At 51.2% G+C, this 16371-nt stretch overlaps 2 protein-coding genes across 3 annotated transcripts in view; one reads left to right on the forward strand and one right to left on the reverse strand.

Moving 5' to 3' along the window:
- dpf1 (double PHD fingers 1) overlaps nt 1-9896 on the reverse strand; it is a 30038-nt gene extending 20142 nt beyond the window's left edge. The window contains exons 1-7 of the mRNA XM_057049490.1: nt 9759-9896; nt 2174-2203; nt 1418-1442; nt 1247-1382; nt 543-653; nt 319-446; nt 107-196 (exon numbers count right to left, since the gene is read on the reverse strand). Of these exons, the coding sequence (XP_056905470.1) occupies nt 107-196; nt 319-446; nt 543-653; nt 1247-1382; nt 1418-1442; nt 2174-2203; nt 9759-9871 (633 nt within the window). The 5' untranslated portion in view covers nt 9872-9896. The remainder of the gene's footprint in view (nt 1-106; nt 197-318; nt 447-542; nt 654-1246; nt 1383-1417; nt 1443-2173; nt 2204-9758) is intronic.
- A 1165-nt stretch (nt 9897-11061) lies between these two features.
- Nucleotides 11062-15875, forward strand: si:ch211-11n16.2 (zinc finger FYVE domain-containing protein 1). 2 transcript variants are annotated; one of them, XM_057049488.1, is made up of 12 exons: nt 11062-11291; nt 11867-12148; nt 12217-12439; nt 12511-12728; nt 12819-12925; nt 13604-13712; nt 13795-13892; nt 13967-14084; nt 14202-14372; nt 14446-14635; nt 14728-14826; nt 14925-15875. In XM_057049488.1, exons 1-12 carry the CDS (start codon nt 11172-11174, stop codon nt 15155-15157), a joined length of 1968 nt encoding a protein of 655 aa, XP_056905468.1. In that variant the 5' UTR covers nt 11062-11171; the 3' UTR covers nt 15158-15875. The 2 variants fall into 2 exon arrangements, with proteins under 2 accessions (XP_056905468.1, XP_056905469.1); XM_057049489.1 differs by lacking the exon at nt 11062-11291 and adding an exon at nt 11532-11627.
- The last annotated feature ends 496 nt before the right edge of the window (nt 15876-16371 follow it).

A 16371-nucleotide genomic window follows, 5' to 3' on the forward strand; every position in this document is an offset into this window, starting at 1 on the left:
TTGTTTTCTCGGAAAATCCAAAGCAAAGCGACACAAAACTTATCATTTATCACAAGATGAGATTGAGAAAAGTTAATTCTGTAAATATAAGGACGGTTCCTCCTACCCGTGCTTTGGTACGGTTCTTGCGCTTTGGAACGTCTTCCTCCATCTCGTCGACCTCCAGTTCATGAGGGAAGTCCCCCACCAGCAGCTTCTGTGGACCCGGTTCAGGAAGGGGACAGAGACAGACTGTTGGGTTCCTCCCAAACCACCTTCACGAGGCAGCCACGTCCAGGCAGGGGACAAGAGGACGAGGACACACCCCCGGCGTCTCACCTGACACTCGCTCATGGACTCCTCCTCCTTGGTCTCCACCTTCTTGTCCAGGGTTTCCCCGGCGAGCAGCGACTCCAGCACCGGCCCGTCTGGGACGCCGCCCTCTTTTTTTAGAGAAGCTTCGTAGTCTGAGACAACAGAAATCAGGCAGCCAAATAATAATAATAATAATCATAATAATAACGGGTTGTCCTCGTTAATTCTTAATTATTAACTCCACTCACCGATCTTGAACTCGATGGGAACCAGTCGTGGGTCCTCCAGGATGTTCAACCCCGCCTCTTTTTTGCGCCAGCAGCGGGCGGGGTACGTGTACAGCTGCCCGGGGGCGTGACCTGGGGGAGACGCAGCTCAGTGACCTGGTCACGTGACCCGAGCCGCCCGTCCGTTGGGCTGAGTCATAACGGGACCGGGGACTCGCCAAAAGACAACTCAAGTTACTCAAGTTACTCAAGTTACTAAAGTTACAGACCGAGTGAGGCAACAGCCTCTTTTAAAGCAAACACACATCAACCTGCTCCCCCTGGAACAGTTGGGGCCTGGGGGGGCGTCAGCCTGGGGGGGCGTCTGCCTCCCTGCCAAGCTACACCGCTGCAAGGGGGCGGGTGAGGAAAGGAGAACGGGTAAATAGAGGAGAACGGGTAAATAAAGGAGAAGTTTAGGTGCAAAGGGGTCGGGGGGGGGGTGTAACAAAGAGGGGGGGGGCAGGATGCTGCAGGACAATAACGAGAGCACAAGCTATGCTGCAGCACAGCAACCAGCCAAGAATGGCACACACACACACACACACACGCACACACACCCACCACACACACACACACCACCCACCAGCCCACACACACACACCCACACCCACACCCACACACACCCCCACAACACCACACACACAACACACTGCACACACACACACACACACACACACACACACCTGGGCCGCGGTGATTCTTCTCCATCCAGATGTAACAGTTGCTCTGGGCAACACCCGTCTGGGAGTCCAGGAAGGGCAGACGCATGGAGCGCTCGGCACACAGGCGGGCGTTGTAGCTGCGGCAGTGTTCAATGGCAGGCGGGCGTTGTAGCTGCGGCAGTGTTCAATGGCTTCTTTATAAAACTCCTCACCAAGGCTGCAGGGTAGGGGGTAGGAGGTAGGAGGGTAGGGGGGTAGGAGGTAGGGGGTAGGGGGGTAGGGGGTAGGAGGGTAGGAGGTAGGAGGGTAGGAGGGTAGGGGGGTAGGGGGGTAGGAGGGTAGGGGGTAGGAGGGTAGGAGGGTAGGAGGGTAGGAGGGTAGGGGGGTAGGGGGGTAGGAGGGGCAGGGGAGGGCAAGGAAGAAGAATTGTTGAAGGTGAACGGCAAAAAGAATTTCAGTTTAACATTGACAGGATGCTCCCTCCCTCCCTCCCTCCCTCCCTCCCTCCCTCCCTCCCTCCCTCCCTCCCTCCCTCCCTCCCTCCTCCCTCCTTCCTCCTCCCTCCTTCCTCCCTTCCTCCTCCTCCCTCCTTCCCTCTTCCCTCCCTCCTTCCTCCCTCCTTCCTCCTCCCTCCCTCCTCCCTCCTCCTCCTCCCTCCCTCCTCCTTCCTTCCTCCTCCCTCCTCCCTCCTTCCTCCCTCCCCCCTCCCTCCTTCCTCCCCCCCTCCTCCCTCCCTCCTTCCTCCCTCCCTCCTTCCTCCCTCCTCCCTCCCTCCCTCCTCCCTCCTCCTCCTCCCTTCCTCCCTCCTTCCTCCCTCCTCTCCTCCCTCCCTCCTTCCCTCTTCCCTCCCTCCTCCCTCCCTCCTTCCTCCTCCTTCCTCCCTTCCTCCCTCCTCCCCCCCTCCTCCCTCCCTCCTCCCTCCCTCCTCCTCCCTCCTTCATCTCTTACCTGTTCTTGATGACGGCTCCTCCAGACTGCCTGCAGGAAGAGAGAAAACAAGAGAAGTGGTGAGTCACTGTTCTCCTCCACCATCGCTGACGTTCTCTCCCCCTTTTTTCTGCTGGACGTTGTTGTTGTCTCATATTTAACTTTCACCCTCAATCACACACTTTTCTCTTTTTCATCTCCCTCCTCGCTCGCTCGCTCTCTCTCTCCTGTTAATCACTCCTCTCCTGTGTCTTCATGCTGAGTGCAGACATCAAGGTCACACTGTTATACCACACACACACACGCACACACACACACACACACCACACACACACACACACACACACACACACACACACACACACGGAGTGCAAGGCCACAGCAGCGACGCAGCAAATGCTTGGATGTGTTGTGCGGCAGCGAGAAGGTGTTGGTGTTCAAGTGCAACATCAGCAACAACTGGGCTGTTTTTAATCCCTCGCTTCCTTCCTTGCTTCCTTGCTTCCTTCCTTCCTTTCTAGTCGAGTCCTCGGCAGATGCTGGCGAGGCCTGACAGCCTGCGCGGCGTCCTCAAACCTGCTAAACCAGCTCAGCGACCCCGGGGTCATCGGCGGTCACGTGTAAACGATGTGGTCAGGGCATCGACGTGTGGGCGGCGGCGTGCCGGCTGTCAGCTGTGTGTGAGGGTCGCGACCCTTCGTGGCCGTTGAGATGTGGGCGAGGATCAGGAGGCACCGCTCATCCACTCACTTCTGTCCCGAGAACCCACCTGAGAAACGAAGGTCTCGATCTGCCCGTTAATAACTAAAACTGTTTCTAAAACTGCTGCTCTGCGTCAGACGTCCTCAGACTTTTTATTCTGACTGATGAAGAAATAATAAAAAAAAACTGTATTTTTGTGTCTGTTTGAACACTTAATAGGAACTTTTATTTCATCTGAGATCCAAACCTTCGAGCCCTTTTTTGGTGATTCAGATATAAAAGAATAATGTTGAACATTAATGTTGTTGCATCTTAGCTAGCTAGACTCAAATCCTGAGACACCCACAGACTCCAGAATGAATGATGGTGAAGGTCTGAGAGGATAAAAAACTTCAAGGCTGCAGAAGTGGACAAAACTGGCAGAAGGAGACAGAACCCAGGACCCTGTCCCACCGAACCCCCCCGTCCTCCATCCCTCCATCCCCCCCCCCCCCCCCCCCCCGTCCTCCATCCCTCTCCCCTTTAGTGCTGCAGGAATCTGCCTCCTCAGATCAGATGACAGCTGTAGAAATGGCTTCTTTCAATTTGGCTGCTCTCAATCTCCTTAAACTGAGATGGAGGAGCCATGTTTGCCTGATGTGGGGGTGCTGCAAGACCAGGCTGGGTGGGGGGGGGCAGGAAAGAGGACAGGACTCCCAGAGAAAAAGACAATAGGAGACAGCTTGGACAAAGACTAAAGTACTGAACCAACAGATCATGGTGACACGTGAAAAGAGTGTGTGATAACGCTGCCGTGAAGCCCCTAATTCACTTAAGATGCTATCAAAGACCGGCTGGAAAATGATCCTCTACAGCTTTTAAACTTAAAAAATAAATAAAAGAAGAAAATTGAAAACATGAAGAGCCAAGTCATCAAACACTCTTATTGTCCAGGTTTGCCTGACAAATATCAGGATACCTGAAGAGCAAACAGAATAAATCAGCTGTCACATCAGCGTGCACACACACACACACACACACACACACACACACACACACACACACACACACACACACACACACACACACACACACACATACACGCACACACAGATTGAAAGTAAACACACCTGATGCGAGTCTGCTTTGTTTTTCCCTGCGTGTGCGACCTCTGCTAAGTCACCGCGCGACATTCCCGCCTAAGAGCAACGCTAACCTTTAGCTAAGCTAGCAGTTCTGTCACTCTGGCGTTACAGTTTCACATTTACAGCTCAAATCTTTTCCTTGACGACAGCGAGAGCGTCGCTCGGCCAACGCTGTCCGCCCGATGGGCAGCGGGGGGGGGGGGGGGGGGCTGAGCCCTGATTCTGCATCATCCTGGAGACTCAACAATCCCAGGAATATTGGGTAGGGAAGCGTTCCCAGGCCCAGCTCCCAGCAGGGACCCTGGGATGGACGACTGGTTTCTATTCCCACCCAGTATGGAAAGGTGACGCCAATGAGGGGGGACGTAGCACGCAGCAGCGACCATTGAGCTTAGCTTAGCTGACAACTCTTGACACGTAAAATGAGGGCAGCAGAGGCTGAGCTTAATCTGCTCCTCCGACAAACCGCACGTGCACGATGCCCGCGATGACATCACCCTCCGCTTTGATGATCTTTGATGGTCTTTGATTCCTACAGCAACAGCAGAAACTCCAGTAAATAATATATGGGAGTGTTTTCAGTGTCGAGACCCTTCTAGTGGTGGGAAACGGGTTTGAGTTTCATCGCTGTGCAACTGCAACACACACAAATATATGTAAATATTAGAAAATAGGCAGTATTGTCAACCGCATAAATTGTGGCTGCAGACAGCACATATTAAATTCATAGAATCAAAAGAGAAGGGGATGAGAATGCCCCAAGCATTTGGTGTGTGTGGTGTGCGTTGTGTGTGTGTGTGGTTTGTGCGTGCGCATGTTCATGACACCTAAACCCACAATGAGCTGCCAGACACAGTCGGCACTGAGCAAACAGCAGGGAGAGAGAGCATGAAAACACTGAACATGAAAATGTGATACTGGCAAAAACAGTCTCTCTCTCACACACACACACACACACAGACACACGCACACACACACACACACACACACACAATTAACCACCCAATTAGTGCCTACTCTAAAGATATAGAAACAGAGAGCTCCCCCTAGAGGTCAAACTACATTATTGGCAGACGGTTATTGAATATATGAGGGAAAATAAAAATTTATAGAAAACACTTGTTTAAAAATAATAATAATTATTATATACATGTACATATATATATATATATGACACATTAGTAAGATTAGGAAATCAAACCAAATAAATTATCAATTAGTCTATATGTTAATGAGTTCGAAAGGACCGAGAGATTATCAACTTATCTAGAACACACACCTGTGTCATCTACCTCTTTTCATCCCTGCATTTAGTCCCATATTTATACACACACACACACACCACACACACACACACACACACACACACACACACACACACACACGGAGTGATGTTGTCTGGTGCAGTGAAGAACTCATGTCAGGCGGCCTGCTACTGTACTCCTCCTCCCCTCCCCCAAACCCAGCCCTTCTATGGCTGAACTCAACAGATTAAACTATGCAATATCACCCTTACCAATTCACCCCTCCTCCTCTCCTCACCTCCCCCCCCCCCCCCCCCTGCCTCACCACCCTCAATTCAATTTCTTCTCTCTCTCTCGCTCTTTCTCTGACTCTCTGAGTGGAATGATTTGTCTTTTTTCTCCCTTTTCCCAATCTGTGCGCGAGTGCATGTGCACATGAACATGTTTCCTTGTTCCTCTGAAGATTGCTGGGCTGCAGTGGCATGTGTGTGTGTGTGTGTGTGCGTGTGTGTGTGTGCTTATCAGATAGGGCTTTATGTGCTGGTGTACCAAAAATAATTGTGAAAGAGCACAATTACATAAAAAAGCAGCGCTGCCCCTGTGTGACTGTAGTGGCAGAGCTTTGTGACACACACACACACACACACACACACACACACACACACACACGCACACACACACGCACACACACACTGCTTGACAGTGACAGACAGACACATGGACAGACAGGCACCAGTGGCTGCATGTCGTGGCGTACACGTGCATGGGCAGGCATCTGTGACCATCACCAGCTGGAAAACATCAGGCTTCCTTCAGTCGCTGTCCCAGCGCTGCATTTGCACGTGTGTGCACGCGGTGCGTGCGAGCATGTGCGCGTCTGCTTGAACGAGACGGAGGCAGCGCGAGGACAGGACACAAAGGCCGGGCGGTGCGACGCCTCGTGTCGCTGCTGTCAGAACTTTGGTGTCACAGCGTGATTTTAATGACGACGTGCGTTTGTGCCGTCTCCGCGCGTCTCGTGCTGCTGTCCGCTGGCACGCGCGTCTTGCTTATAAAAAATGCATGTGTGTTTTTTATATTTGTAGCTCTGCCTCCAAATGCTCAGTCACATTAGTCTCGTGCATGCAGACTGGTCGTATTTATGTGCGTGCACGCTCCGCGCGTGGGTGTATACAGCCCAGAGCTAGCTGCATTGTGCACTGAGGGCAGTACATCAGGCTAAGGCAATCTACCTCTGAACAGCTCCTTCAGGTGAGATTTATCACCACTGCACTTGGCCCCTTATTATGGCAATGGATTCCCTACCTCTGTATCTGCTGTGCATGCGTGCGTGCGTGCGTGCGTGCGTGCTTTCTTACACCCCCCTCACCCCCTCTCCATTGCATCCTTATTAAAGTGCTGCAGAGGAGAAGAGCCATTGGGCTGTGTTGACTCCACCCTCCACAACTCCTGAAATGAATCCACAGGACAGGAACAGACACTCAGGGCAGAATCAAATTGGGAATGACTTCTGAGGAGAGGAAAAATTTGGCTCCCTTCATTCCATTTTGGACTACAAGTTGCAGGCAGTGGGAACTACAAATTCCACAGTTCCTGGCTGGAAGTCATGCAAGGTCCTAAAGCAGTGGAGCTGACTGGCAGTTAGGTAGCACTGGAGAAATAGGTCACGGAGCTAAAAATACTTATCCACGTCTCTCTCTTTCTCTTTTCCTCTCTTTATCCTGTCTTATCTAAAAGTAAAAAGTAAAACAGAAAGTCTAAATAAGTGGATGATGAAAAGAATAACTTCAGACGAGAAATACCCTTAAAAACATCAGACCCCGGGCCCATTCCCACTGGAATAAAGCACGAAAAGGGAACGCGCACGTGCACGCACGTCCACGCACACGCACGAGGATGCTGCGCAAACGAGCGCGCGAGAGAACGAAATGGAGAGATTGAAAGAGGAGGAAAGATCTAGAAATGGATGCTGTGGTTTGGAACGTCACGTGGGGCTGTTTGCACACAGAGCCGGTTATTACATGGAACTCATTTAGCCGGGCTCAGCCAGGCAGGGCAGGAATAATATCATATAGGCGCGTGCACAACTGCTGCCAGCACCACCGTCTTATCTACAACTCCCCACTCTGAGCCGCACTAAAAAGTGCGTTTGCTCAAATATATCCAGCACATCCAGCGCCAGCGGAAACGTGAACACCTTACATAATCAAACTCTCCCAGTAATTGAATTGAAGGATTTGATCTGTTTTTAAGGGGGGAACATCGCACGTGCAAAGGCAGAGCTTGTGTAAATTGACACATTCCGACAGTGAATCTGAAGTAAAACCCTTCAAATGGAACTCTCAGGAATATGCAGCCCTGCAAGATTTAGGGGATCTGGCAACGTGCGCGGGGACTTTCCTCCTGCACGTTCTTCAGCTGTGTGGATATTAAAGTGGTGACATGTGAAGACAATGGAAAGAAGCCCGGTGAGGAACCACCGGGAGACCTCAAAAGGGAGGGAGAACCGGGGAGAAGGGGGGAGGCAACTGAGACAGAGGGAGACGGTGGAAGTGATGAAGGTGGAGGAACATGTGATGGGACCAGAGAGGAAATAGGAAGAGATTGAGGAGAGGGAAGGGAAGGGAGAGAGAGATTAGACTGTGCTCTAATCCAGCAGGGAGATCTGGAGAGACGACTGGTCAGGAAAGGCCCAGAACACACACACACACACACACACACACACACACACACACACACACCACACACACACACACTCTGGCTTCAGAACGGTGCTCCGTGCCGCCTGACGCCGACCAACACTGACAGAATTTAGACCCAGTGAATCCCTCTCGTGCTCACACATGCATTAGCGTGCACATGGCCCGAGAGGCAACAAACTTTGAGGACATTTAAGGTCTCCCAGACTGATTATGTGTCACTTTTGCTGAGAAGACCTGGGATTTGTAACGACCCAATCTAAAGGAAGTGTGTTTCTAGATGTGCTGATGATCTGGGCCTGTTTACCAGCTGATCACAGCACCAACGGGAGCTCAGTTCAGCTCCCACTGCTTAACGATGACATTTATATAGTGTATGAGACATTAAAGGCCCGTTAATAGCTGTGGCCTTGTGTCATAAATGTATTGTCAGACGCTGAATTGAAGCATTGTGCCAGCATCCCTGCAGGTCTCAATCTGGCAACTTTGTTGCTGAGACGAATGTCTTCTAAAGCCTGAGCACTGAACCAGACCACCACTCGTTCCTAATTTCCGCCTCCTTTTCCTGATATTGTGACGCCACGCAAACATGGTTATTGCATGCAAATCAGAGGATTTAATCCCCTGGATATGGTTTCGATGAGAGTCCCAAGAGGAAACGGGGACGCATTGGCATTAGTGCTTCGGGGGTGTCATTTTAGTATTTTAAAGTTAAGCTTATTCATTATTATTGACATGTTAACGCGACGTGCGCTAATTTGCATGCGAACCAAACATTGAAAAGGCATCAGAGTCCATCATGACAGTTCTGCTCCATCGGTACCATCCGCCTTTGCTGTCAGGTGCGCTTCCCAACGCGCACGTACAGGACAGTCGCTCGTGGAATTACACGAAATGTCGCCTGTGTCTGCGGCTGACAGACGGGGAATCTGTGCTCAGGTGAATGTGCGGCGCATCCGACCTGCGCCCCTCTGGTTTTTGCGCACAGGTCTGTGACTTTTCTTTGTTTCTCACCGCCGGAGCGTTCGTGTGCTCCAACACTCCGCGGCTGAGTGTTTATGCTCCAACTATCCTGCCTTTTCCCGGCTCGATCCGCGCTGCCAGTCGCGCATCAGCCGCCTTTTGGCCGCCAGCCCAGGCGGGCAGCAGGCGTCTGCATTCCGTCTCAGAAACACACAACAGGAGCGCGGCCCAAAACGCACAAAGAGGAAACTTCGCGTGGCTGGAAAGCTCGTTCGCGGGGACGCAGCTCTGCTGAAGCGCGATTTCTTTAGGCGAATCTCATCTAAAGCTTCGCTGTGCGCGCTACAGATGAAGGCAAGTGCCGGAGTTTAGCTGTGGATTCCGCGCGTCTGGCAGCGGCGGCGACACCGCAGCCTCGGCTCCACTCTGCCTACCTGTTTCATAAAGGTGCAGACAGCTACTGTACAGCAGCACAAGCTCTCCGCCTCCCCGCCGCCTCTGCCTGGCTCCGGCCGTCAGCTTGGCTGGCTGCGCTGGCCAGGGACACACCGGGTCACCCAAATCTACCTCCAGCATTCCTCCATATCCCCGCGCACACGCGGCTGTTGGCACCGGGAAACGCTTACAAGGATTCTGCTCACAACCATTTCCACATGTCTTAAAAAGAACCCTCCGCTTTCTACAAATAGAACTTTTCTATGCTGTTAAATCTGCCCGCTGACATTGTGTCCGCCTGTGCTGTTTGCATGGCACGTAAGGATGTTTTGGCAGCCCATACAGAGAAATATCTGGGAATTTAAAGGTCTGAAAATGCAGTGACAGCATGCAGAAACACACAAAGGCGCAAATGCTGAGGAAATGTCGCTTTACTTACGTTTTCAGGGGGTTCTGCACCGCTGTGGCCATTTTGGTATAGTATGATAGAATGCAACACTGCAGAGCCCGGTATTGTACATGAAATGTAGCAGCTATTTCAATTTCATTCATTCTCTGGGGCTGCGGCTGCAGGGAACAACCAATGGGAGGCGGGAGCGCCCTGTGACAGCTTTGGGGAAGTGTAGTTTTTACGCACGGCGACGTGAGACGCGCCGGAGAGCAGCGCACTACATGTACCGGCGGGGATTGCGGTTTCAGCGGACCACAGTCCCGCCTCGAACTCGTAAGGGCAAGCCCACCCCACCTCCCCCAGTTCCGAATTCAAATTAAAAAATGTCTACAGTTATGTGGAGGCTGGGTTGCAGCCAGGATTGTCAGCCAGTCTGAGGATGCCGGTGGTGTTCTGGTCCTCTGCTCTGCATCGCGGCATTCGGATAAAGATGAGCAGATCTGCACCGTAAACTTGGATTTAATGTTTTATAGAAATGTAAGAGAATCAATGGAGAAAAACATAGGTAGAAAATAGTCCACGTTTGCATATGGGCGTAATGTTGGGTTGTATATTCATATATCACATCACCTGAGAGGTGGTTGCCCACTGCTAATCTTACTGTATATTATCCTGGTCACTTAGATCAGCTTTAATTATTCATTAATCTGAGGTGATGGGTTGGCAGCAGGACTAGAATTGATTCTTACAGACGTTTGTCTGTCATGGTTGAGTTTGAGCAAAGTCTGGGGCCCTTTCCAATCTCCTAATCTCCTAATCCTGCCCTTTCGTTTCCTCACTGCAAAGGAAGGAGGGAGGGAAGGAGGGAAGGAAGGAAGGAAGGAAGTTTCTCCCTGTCATGTACAGCAGTGGCGCCACACTGAAGTCATTCAGTGACATGTGATATTTATAGAGCTGTGCCTGTGCTAACAAATATTTAATGAACATTAGCGAACAGCTAACGTGGCACCAGAGTTGGAATGAAACGAGCTCTGATGCTTCGATTCAACACTTTTAATTCTTGTGTGTGTTTTAACCACTGTGAACGGGATGATGAATAATCCTTAAATTTAAGCCATTTTAAACTCTGTTTAGGATTACTTATATAGATGTTCTCACATATACATTATTTGTTTGTGTTTGTAATTGGGTTTTTGTTGATATTTCATTTCATATTGGCAAATTTTAAGATTTTTCTGGTAAATTGTAATGCCCAACTTTGACCACCCGGGGGTGCTAATGTACCAGACATACCCGCCTGCGTCAGGAATTACGTATGAGGTCACAGCCACGCGCCGTCTCAGCTCCGCCCCCAGTATCTAGCGTTCACGCGCTGATGTTTTGATTGGCAGATAAACCAGAAGTCCTGTTGAACTTTCGTTTTCTGATCGCCACAAATGTGTTGACAAGACATTAGAAACGATGTCAGATGTAATTCTCATGAAGGAAATGGAGAACATTTCATTAGATCCCGTAAAAGCGAAGAAATGTCCCCGTAGTATTTCGAGTTTTCTTCTGGTGGACGAACAAGAAAACCTGCAGGTAACTTAGCTAACTAACCTAGCCAATGCTAACACTTAGCCGCTAAGCTAAAAGAGACAACACATTAAGTCAGGCCTAAAGCCTTAGATTGCCTTTAACACAACGGATACATCCAGTAAATAATATTCTTAGAATGGCTTCAAGGAAGAGTCTCCTCGATGTTAACCAGTCATTAAATAGCTTCCGTCTGTGTCTTACTTATCCTCAAAATATGTGTTTTTGTTTGTCCTTCATCAATTCTCGTTAGGTAGGTTAATGTTCATGTCAGTGGTTAACTGGAAAAACCTCATCTGGACCGATTTAACTAGCCACAACAAGAGCAAGGACATTTCAAAGGTGTTGAGCCTGTGTTACATGAGTATAACTGCTTATGGGCGTTTCCCAGGTGAGCCAGCACAGCTCACCTGAGACTCCCTCCTGTTCGTGTTGTTACAGCAGCATAAAGTGCAGCTGATATTTGCAGTGTTCTGTGTAACCTGGAGATCCACAGAACCACTGCTAGGCATCACCGCCTGGTGCCATGGAGCTTAGAATCCACTGTATAGCTGTAAACATCGCTACTTTTCTCCCTTCAGATCCGCAGCGAGTCTGATTTTGTGGACAAACTTGGTTGTGGAGATGTGGCCGGAGTCAAGGTCCTCTCTGTCTTTGGCAACACGGGCGATGGCAAGTCCCACACTCTGAACAGCATTTTATTTGGGGGAGCTGAGGTGTTCTACACATCCAAGTCCCCCAGCTCCTGCACGGTGGGCGTGTGGGCTGCGTACGACCCCGACCTCAGCCTGATTGCCCTCGACACCGAGGGACTTCTGGGAGCTGCAACCAGTCAGAACCAGAGAATGCGACTTCTGTTGAAGGTAATGATGACTGGGTGAGACAGAAACAGCCAAAAGAAGCCAAGTCTCCATATTCTCTGTCCTTCTAGGTGCTGGCCGTGTCTGATATCGTAATCTATCGCACGCGGGCAGAACGCCTCCACAATGACATGTTCATATTCCTGAGCAGCGCTTCGGGGGCTTACCTGAAGCACTTCACCCCAGAGCTGCGGGCCCTTTCCAGTCGTTGTGGTCTGGACGTGCCGCTCTCCTCACTGGGGCCGGCTGTGATCATCTTCCAGGAGACGACGCACACCCAGTTGCTCGGTCACGGTGGGCACATTTCCTGACTTTAACACGTGCATTAAAGGTTGAACCAGCGTGATTTTTGTTAACCTGTCCAGAGTCCAAGGTGGCGGGTAGCGCTGACACCCTGCTGCAGAGGCGCTTCCATGACCTGAGCCTGGGGACAGAAGCCTTCAGCTCTGTGCAGTACGTCGGGACTCAGACCATCACCCCCCCCACCGACTACACCAGGCTGCTGGAGGCCGTCAGGCAGCAGGTCAAAAACACTCACACTCGGTCCCCTCGACAACCTGCCATCGTTTTCCAGGCTCTGGAGGTCAGCGGCAGCTTTTGTGTGCCAAGAGTGACTCTTGCACTGAGGTTAAATTTATATTTTGCTTTTCTTATCTGGGTTTTGTTCCCTCAGGCTCTCAGCGACCGTTTCTGTGGGGAGCTGGCGGATGACAAAATGACCCTGTACTCCTTCTTTCCAGATGAATATTTCACCTGCTCTGCTGTCTGCCTCAGCTGCAAGTGAGCCGCCTCCGACCGTAGCAACCGTCTCCCTTCTCTGACCCCAACCTTTCCTCCTTTCTCCTGAATTGGACTTTTTCCTTTCTTCCCATCCATTGCTGCCACCGACCGTTTGTTACTCTCAGATCAGCACATTTAGGAAAAGAGGCTTCTGCAGAGCCAGAAGTCTGGATGTTGCTAATCAGGTCAAAGTCCAACAGCATGGCCACGGCTGACTGGAGAGATGCCTCCTGCTCACCAAAATCTGAACTCTCTTTATATCATACACAGTTTCAGAAATCACGTTGTTTATTGTGAAATGAGTCGTGAAGCTGAAATCTGTTGTCTTTCATGATGAAGTGACTTTTATACCAGAATATATAAAACCTAATTCTGAAAAAGAGAAAAAAAACAAAGGCACCATGTTGGGAAAAGTATCCAAAAAAGCCTTAAAGCACGGAAAGACTGGTGAAAAGAACCGGGTTTAAAAAGGGAGCCCTGTATGAAGGAGGGCAGCAGTAGAACAGCAGGTAGGCGTCCAACAGCAGATCGTTTTGGGGCAGGGAAGACGCGGCTCTTCCCAGTGACGGGGCTCGTGCCGCCCCCCCCCCCCCCTCGTCACCTGAAGGGTGGACCGCTGCTCCTGTCCCCCCTGTCACCCGTTGACGCGCTTGTGCTCTGCTTCCACCTCTCACCCAGCATTCGCTGTAAAAATGGAATGAACCATCTGCGGGACAGGGTGCCCCACTTGGCGGACGGGCTGTGCCAGTACGCTCACCAGTACAACAACAAGGTCCTGATCTGCAAGGTAAGAGTGCTTCCAACACCTGCACGGTCCAAGTCCTGGTCCCAGGACAAGCTTTGGACTCTTCTCTGCTCCACCGTTCCAGCGTTGCTATGAAGGAGGCAGGGAAGTGATCGTGGTGCCCAAGACGTCGGCGTCCTCCGACAACCCTTGGTTTGGGCTGGCTAAGTACGCCTGGTCCGGGTAAGTGGAGATTGGGGTATAAACGTGTCCCCCCTCCCCCTGAGAACCACTTCACCGCCTCCACCTTCTCTCAGCTTTGTGTTGGAGTGCGTCAACTGTGGCGTGATCTACCGCAGCAGACAGTACTGGGTGGGAAACCAGGACCCCGAGAGCGGCGTGGTACGCTCCGAGGTCAAACACGTGTGGGAGGGGGTGAGTACCAACACCCCCATCGCTGCTGCTCATTTCCTCAGTTATGAGTCCAATTGTTTTGATGACTTTGATGTCCAGCAGAATATCTGCAGCTTTATTCCTCTTTGTTTCTCTCAGTCAGATACTTTCTTGACCACGAACCAGAACGCTGCTCAGAGGGTTCTGGACGGGATGAACTACGTGATCCAGTCTGTGTCCGAGTACAGCACCGGCCCCACTAAAGCTGTCACAGCCTGGCTCACGGACCAGGTGGCGCCGCCGTACTGGAGACCCAACACAGAGATCACGGTGAGGACCGAGACATGCGCGCAGCTTCCGTGACTATTAAAGCCTCTCACCGTGGGGGGGGGGGTTCTCTCAGGCCTGTCATGGCTGTCAGAAGGTGTTCATGGAAGCAGAGAGGAAGCACCACTGCAGATCATGCGGGGAGGGCTTCTGCCACCCCTGTTCGGGTCACAGGATGCCGGTGCCAGAGCGAGGCTGGGGCAGCAGTCCTGTCAGGGTGTGTCAGACCTGCTACCAGCAGGGGGCGCCGGCTGTGGACAGCCAGGGTGAGACGGCCCTCGTCTGTTGGCACCACATGAGAGCAAGCTTTACCTTTCCAGAGGTCCTGTGGCCTTAATGGGTCTGATCTGTCTCCCAGTGTGTAAGGCAGAGCCTCGTGGGGTCATCGCCCGCAGGGTCACGGAGGTGGCCCAGTCCACGCTGGACATGGTCTCCTCAGCCGTGGACTACCCTCTCTGTGAGTGTGCACGCAGATCAGCGTCATCTGTTGGACCTTCGGTCTGTTGTGTCACCGGTAGTGCACAGTAGTGATGAGACCTGTGGTGGTATTTTCAGGTTTCGTGAAGGATGTGGCCAGGCCAGACTACTGGGTCCCGGACCAGGACATTGCTCAGTGCCACCAGTGCTCTAAAGCCTTCACAGCGTCCATGTCCAAGCACCACTGCCGGGCCTGTGGGCAGGGTGTGTGTGGGCCCTGCTCCAGCCACCTCAGAGCCGTTCCCTCCCGGGGCTGGGACCACCCGGTCAGAGTGTGTGACGGCTGCCACGCTCGCACTGAAACCCTGTGACCCACTCAGAACCCCACTTTTAAAGAAGCACTTTGTCGGATCAGGTCCTGAAAGGGGGCGAAACAGGAGATGAGCGGTGAACACATCAACCAGTCAGAACTGGAACCAGCGCTGTGTGTGTGTGTGTGAGTGCTAATCTCGGCCTTTTGGCTCATCCTCCACCCTCGACCTGGTGTCACCAAAGCGATGGAGTCCTCAGAGGGAGCATCAGGGGTGGGTTCCCTCTCCCCTCGTGTTGCAACAGCTCTGCAGCACGCTGCCCAATTTTTAAAATCACTTTAAAATCCTCTAGAAATAAAGAATTAACCTCACGTAAGGGCTTAAAAATCAATAGATTCTGGTTATTGGGAGTTTTTCCTTAGAACCGAAACTCCTGATTTCACTGGAATATGAAGCAAAGGTGGAGTTTTGGTCATTTTAGTAAATGTAGCACCAACACTTTGAACATTCCATCACAGTATGGATGTAGGCTCAATATACTGAAGGGCCAGTTATAGCCATCTTTAAAGGGAGGTTTTCTCTATAAACTCATGGATGCCTAATTTTTCTCACATTTTATCAATGTTTGGAGATTGTAATCATCCTTTTTTAATGAATTAAAATGAAAGCAGTGTTTTGCATCTGCAGATGCATTTAATAAGCGTATCCAAGCTTTCCTTTCTACTCATTTCATGCTTTACTTGCATTAAAGGACAATTAAATTACCCTGCAAAAGTAACTGAATAAAGAAACGTTTCTCATTGCACTAGTCTAGAGAAGAGACTTGACACCGTTGAGGCATTTCAGGTTTATTTAGCCTAAACTAGTCTAAAATCCATTTGGATTTAGCTTTTGCTAGGCTCATCTGAGCGCTGCCACGCACGCATGCAGAACCTAAGTTAATTTGCTCCGGCCTAATTGGGTTGTGAAGGAAGTGAGCGCTGCTCCACAGACGGCCACTCATCCATATTAGTGTTGTGACCTTTAGATAACCTTCAGCCAAAGGTTGCACACAACATTTTAGTCCTTTAACAGACCCTTTACAGTGACCTGGAGTGAGAGACAACGCAGCTTCATGCACTCGAGGCCTCCTGGGCGGCTCCAGGCTGACGGGGCAGAGCTGTGAGGAGCGACCGGACCGGGAGATGCTTGGTTGGCTGGGAAACCCAGGAGCTCGGTCCAAACCAGGAGCTCGGTCCGAACCAGGAGCTCGGTCCAAACCAGGAGCTCGGTTC

The sequence above is a fragment of the Takifugu flavidus genome, chromosome 12 (assembly GCF_003711565.1).
Source record: "Takifugu flavidus isolate HTHZ2018 chromosome 12, ASM371156v2, whole genome shotgun sequence".
Lineage (NCBI taxonomy): Eukaryota > Metazoa > Chordata > Actinopteri > Tetraodontiformes > Tetraodontidae > Takifugu > Takifugu flavidus.

Bases quoted from the DNA above. Each gene is read 5' to 3' on its own strand.
- si:ch211-11n16.2 (XM_057049488.1), top strand. From the start codon at position 11,172: ATGTCAGATGTAATTCTCATGAAGGAAATGGAGAACATTTCATTAGAT. The intron at 14,636-14,727 runs GTGAGACGGCCC...TCTGTCTCCCAG, and splicing joins GCCGGCTGTGGACAGCCAGG to TGTGTAAGGCAGAGCCTCGT. The intron at 14,827-14,924 runs GTGAGTGTGCAC...TGGTATTTTCAG, and splicing joins AGCCGTGGACTACCCTCTCT to GTTTCGTGAAGGATGTGGCC.